The sequence below is a fragment of the Saccostrea cucullata genome, unplaced genomic scaffold (genome assembly GCF_032062105.1).
Source record: "Saccostrea cucullata isolate Sc308-1 unplaced genomic scaffold, CSIRO_AGI_Scuc_v1 ctg1108, whole genome shotgun sequence".
In the NCBI taxonomy this organism is placed as follows: Eukaryota; Metazoa; Mollusca; class Bivalvia; order Ostreida; family Ostreidae; genus Saccostrea; species Saccostrea cuccullata.
Window position 1 is genome coordinate 44104 of NW_026941566.1, and position 5947 is coordinate 50050.

The 5947-nt window shown below is 34.8% G+C and overlaps 1 protein-coding gene across 1 annotated transcript; it reads right to left on the reverse strand.

Moving 5' to 3' along the window:
* Positions 1-1120: 1120 nt before the first annotated feature.
* LOC134258058 (ankyrin repeat domain-containing protein 50-like) lies at positions 1121-5006 on the reverse strand. The gene is made up of 3 exons (XM_062740618.1): positions 4559-5006; positions 4061-4162; positions 1121-3951 (listed from the first exon to the last, which is right to left on the reverse strand). The coding sequence occupies exons 1-3, from the start codon at positions 5004-5006 to the stop codon at positions 1121-1123; spliced, it is 3381 nt and encodes a 1126-aa protein (XP_062596602.1).
* Positions 5007-5947: the final 941 nt, after the last annotated feature.

Genomic DNA, 5947 nt, shown 5'->3' on the forward strand with positions numbered 1-5947 from the left:
TATATGCAACATGTTTATTTGAGTGATATTTCATATCAGACGGGGAGTGTGTTGCCTATTATAGGCATTTTTTATTATTGTTGAAAACTTACATGGTAAACTGATTCTTGGTATGTCTTAACTAGTATAATTCTGTTACTATTTTTGTTATGAGTTAACTGCATTTTACTCACTTCCTGTTGACCTGTTTGACCAGCCCTGGTGTGGCTGTAATTTTTTGTGTAAATCACCATGCATCCTATATTCTGAGTTCCTAAATCTACTACGTAAGTCTGTTTATATTACTTTTGAGCTATATTTTCGCATTATTTGAACGTATTTTTTTTTAAGGTTTTCCTTGTAGATAAAGTTTTTCTTAAAGGTAAAAAATTCTCTGAAGTATGCACGCCATGGTCACGTAATTTGTAATACCTTCTTTGTGTTTAAATACACTGTACTCTCTCTGTTTAACAACTTTTTGTCCATTATTTGTAAGCTTTTGTTTGTATTTTTTTAGTTTTTTTTTTTTGCCAACACGTTTGCTCACACTCACTCAGGCATACCTGTGCTGTATTTACATGACCCACGCACCAGAAGATAAAAAACTTGTTTTCATCTGACGTTAACTTCATCTGTTTACAAAGCCTACCGTGAGTATATTCGGTTAGCTATCTGCCTGCACCAGACAGAATAAGTAGCGACGGTTTTACGTGATGAATATATTTAAAAGTAGCAATTTCTCTCCTTGGATTACAATTAATTATAATCTGATAACTTTATAACGCTTTTGATTTTGATGGTGTAATTTACAGTATTTCTAACTTTTAATTAGTAAACAAAAAAGTACGCTTTTAACCGTATTTGAACGGGTGCAAGTTATAGTGTGTATTACCTTAAGTTGCATTACTCTAAGTTTATCAACAATAGGAAGATGGTCATAAATTGAGGAATGACTTTTTACACAAATTTCAATCAGTTTTTCAACAACAGGAATATTGCCTTGAAGTGATGCCTAACACAGAGGCCGTTTTGATAACTTTATTTAATTTCTGCGCCATGTTTAAAAAAAATTTTCAGCGACACAGTGACGGAACTTATTGATGTAATTTGCAGAGGTGACAGATGATAATATATACAGTTTTTAATGTCGAAACCATGCAATAAGTTTTTTAAAAACAGAAAGATTACCATTACATGACGCTTGACTATTATTACACTTGCTATCACAATTGTTGATGTCGGCACCATGTTCAATAAGTTTTTCTACAATCTGAAGATGACCTTGACGTTTTGCTTCAAATAGAGGTGGCAGACCGTTCTTTTCACAATTATTGATGTCGACACCATGCTCAATAAGCTTTTCAACAACAGGAAGATGGCCATTAAATGAAGCATGACACAACGCTGACAAACCAATGCTATCACAATTGTTGATGTCGGCACCATATTCAATGAGTTTTTCAACAACAAGGAGATGACCATAAAATGACGCATAATCTAACGGTGACCAACCACTACTTTCACATTTGTTGATGTCGGCGCCATACTTAATAAGTTTTTCAACAACAGAAAGATGACCTCCCATTGATGCACAACAAAGTGGTTGCTTGCCGTTCTTATCACAATTGTTGATATCTGCACCATACTCAATGAGTTTTTCTACAACAGAGAGGTGGCCAAAAAATAAAGCCTGACTTAATGGTGATAAACCCTTTCTATCACAATTATTAAAGTCGGCACCAAACTCGATTAGTTTTTCTACGATAAAAGTGTGACCGCCAAGTGATGCTAAAAGTAGAGGTGACTGTTTTTCTTCATTACACCTGTTGATGTCAGCACCATGCTCGATCAGTTTTTCAACAACTGGAATATGGCCATGAAATGACGCATGACTTAACGGTGATAAACCACTATCATCACAATTGTTAATATCGGCACCATGCTCAATCAGTTTTTCTACAACAGAAATATGGCCTGCAAGTGATGCACAGCACAGAGATGACAGACCGTTCCCATCACAATTGTTGATGTCTACACCATGCTCAATAAGTTTTTCGACAACAGGAAGAAGACCTTCAAAGGATGTACACCAAAAAACTGACCAACCCTTCTTATCACATTTGTTGATGTCTGCTCCATGTTCTATAAGTTTTTCTACAACAGAAAGATGACTTTGAAGACATGCTGGAAACAAAGGTGACCGACCGTCATTATTACATTTGTTAATGTCAGCACCATATTCGATTAGTTTTTCAACAACAGGAAGATCGCCATTGAGTGACGCATGATGTAACGGTGACAAACCATAACAATCAATTTTGTTGATGTCAGCACCATTTTCAATGAGTTTTTCAACAACGGGAAGATGACCATTGAGAGACGCATGACTTAACGGTGATAAACCAATCAAATCACAATTATTGACGTCTGCACCATATTCGATAAGTTTTTCTACAACAGAAAGATGGCCTTCTTGTGATGCAATACATAGAGGTTGCTGACCGTCCTTATCACAGTTATTGATGTCGGCACCAGACTCAAAAAGCTTTTCAACAACAGGAAGATGGCCAAAAAATGACGCATCACTTAATGGTGACAAACCATTAATATCACAATTATTGATGTCTGCACCATATTCAATGAGCTTTTCTACAACAGGAAGATGGCCTCCAAGTGATGCTATATGCAGAGCCGACAGACCTTCCTTTTCACAAATTTTGATGTCGGCACCATGTTCAATAAGCTTTTCAACAACAGGAAGATGGCCATAAAATAACGCATTACTTAATGGTGACCAACCACTACTATTACAATTGTTGATGTCTGCACCATATTCAATAAGTTTTTCAACAACAGAGAGATGACCTGCAAGTGATGCTAAATACAGAGTTGACCGACCGTTATTATTACAGTTGTGTATGTCTGCTCCATGTTCAAAAAGTTTTTCAACAACTGGAAGATGACCTTTATTAGATGCTATATTTAAAGGTGTCATTTGATTTTTGTCGCCTTTATCACATTCAGCACCATTCCGTACTAACGTTTCTACAACTGACAAATGACCATTTTCTGATGCTAAATATAGAGATGACTGACCATGTATATCACACTTGTTGACGTCGGCATTGTTTTGAATGAGTTTTACTATCACAGAAAGATGGCCTTTCGATGACGCTATTAATAAAGGTGACCAACCATAACAATCACTTTTGTTAATGTTTGCACCGCGCTCTAACAGTTTTTCAATGATATCCACGTGACCGAATTGCGACCCAACATACAGAGGAGAGTGTCCTCTTCCATCAGACTTATTACAATCGGCGCCATTTTCAAGTAAATATATTACTGTTTTGAGATCCCCAATTCTAGATGGAGTCCACAAAGCAGGGTAAAAACTTTCTGCGATATTTAAATTTGCTCCATTATTAACCAAATATTTCACAATATCATGATTCATTCTCAAACAAGCAGCAATTACTGGGGTGATTAATCTGTGTGAATTCTTCGATTTGTAGACTTCATCTACAGGCATGATGTTAATTATTTGCTTCCCAAAATGTTCCACCAAAAATTTTACCATTTCTAAATTTCCATTAAAACATGCTAAAACCAGTAATCTTACTTGTTCTTCCTCTGTAGATCCAAAAACAATGTCCTTATGCTGATCATTCCTACCTACCAAGTGAACTAAAAATCTCAGCATATCAAGATGACCATAATAAATAATAAAACTGACAGCACGTATCTTATAAACCTTCTTTTTGTCTATACATTTGAGGTCAAGGAGAAGATTTTGTCTTTCATACTCTCTTTGTCCTACTATTTCTTCAACATTTTTCTCGATTTGTTTCTTTGAGTCGAGAATAACACTTTCGAAACATTCTTCCCTTGGTAATAAGAAATATTTCTTGACATCATTGTACGGCGACAAAATGCTTTTGAACTGCTGCTGAAAGTCCTTATCATCCAATGCTTTATTTAGAAACACATCGTGTAATTTTCCTTTCTTTACGTCCTCGTATAATCTTTTCGCCAGATTTTTGTACTGAGCCTTTTTAATTTTAATGCAGAGGCGGTTTACGGATCTCTATCTTTTCTAAAACAACTCTCTTTGCAAGAAAATTACTGTTCATATGGTCTACAATTTGTTCCGGAAACTGCTGTCCATACTGAAAGGCAACAACTTCAAATATTGAATCATGGATAAAAGTATATTTTTTATCGTTTTCTGTAACATATGTACCTTTTAAGTGTGACAATTGCTGAAATATTTCCCAACTTTGAGGGCGTCCCTTTACTTTGCATGAAGTGCAAACAAGTCTTAGCATTCTGCTGTCTATTAACATTTCATCGGAAAGGTAATTGTTGTTCAACATGCAGAGAACCATGGAAGAATATTGCAGCTTATTGCTTGTTTTAATTTTACCTATTTCTGAAAGCAAGCATGTATATGGATATTTAAAAAAATCTAAACTATATTTCCTGATGCTTTTATCGCTGCTAAACATTTGACAAAGAAGTGGGAACATGGAGTTTCCTTTTTCATTCAGAAATGTTAAATCAAGATCACATGAGATACCTTCTTCCATCATGTGAGATTCAAATATACCTTTTTGATCTTCTAAAGTAAGAGTGTTTTCTTCATTATTCAAGCTGAGGATATTTTCCTTTTGAAAGAAAACTACATCTAATTCTTTTGCCTCATTGCACACTGCCAATCTACATGACATAAATAATTTTGATCTCTTCGATTGCTTGTCCAGAATATTTTCGATTTGTTCACTATGTCTTTCTAAATCTAATAACAAACTTCTCTCTAGGGCAATTACACCTAGAACATCATCTATGACAAATATTTGTTGTCTGTTTAGGTCGCCATAATTGATGATATCTTCAGGTTTGCAGATTGGAACAATCTGATATTCGGACTCCAGCTGTAAAGCGATGTGGCGAATCAAAGCAGTTTTTCCGGACCCAGGCGATCCAATCACAACAACGATTTGATGTGAAATGAAAAAATCTTTCATGTTTTTAAAAGAAGAAATTTCAAAAAACACGTCTTCTCTCCATTTGTGTAACGTTCTTTTATGTTGATCTGAAAGATGAGAAGTTTGTTTGCATGAAATGTCAGAAAATTTAACATCAAACAATGAAATATTTTTTTTTAATTCTGTGGTATAATTCCGGTCTCAAGTATATTAATGTAGAAATAAATTGATTAATTTAGTAATTGATCAAAAGCAAATAAAAGAATACTGCTTTAGACTAATATTTGCGAAGACCGGGGTATATAAAGAAAGACATACATGTACTTTGAAAAGAATGCAATTTTTAAAAAGAATGGAGATTATAAATAGTATACCTCATCTCACACATAAACGAATGCTATCTATTCGACAGACACACTCTCATTAGTGACAACAAACAACTGGTCTGGTTTTCTGCGACCTTATATGCAACATTAATTCAAGTTTGGTCTGAGTATGGTAGATTTGTTCAAAAATCGTACTTTGTTCAAATGCATGAAATATATTAGCACAATGCATTATTGGAAGAATGCCTGGTAGTACACATCACTAGATGTATCATCATCAGTGCATGATAAGTCTGCATTCCAACATAAAAGCAAACTCTTTTTAAAATTAGAATCATCTCATCTGGAAACTAAAGGGTAGTTCCAGCATTTGGAAGTCTGGAAGAATTCATTACTAGCTGAATCATCTACGCAAGTTTAGTTACCATATCAACCTTCTCCAAAAACATTAGCATGGTTTTATTGAGCTTTGTATGACAATGCACCATCTGAATCCCAGGTGGCATAAAGAAACATATACCAGGGACATAATACATATTTATCTGATGAACATAAGAGAGAGAAGTGCTTGGAAAAAAAATTTGCTCCAGAAATCTGATATCAAAAATTTTGTATGGTATTATCAAGGGAACTCTTCTCTATTGAGCAAAATAG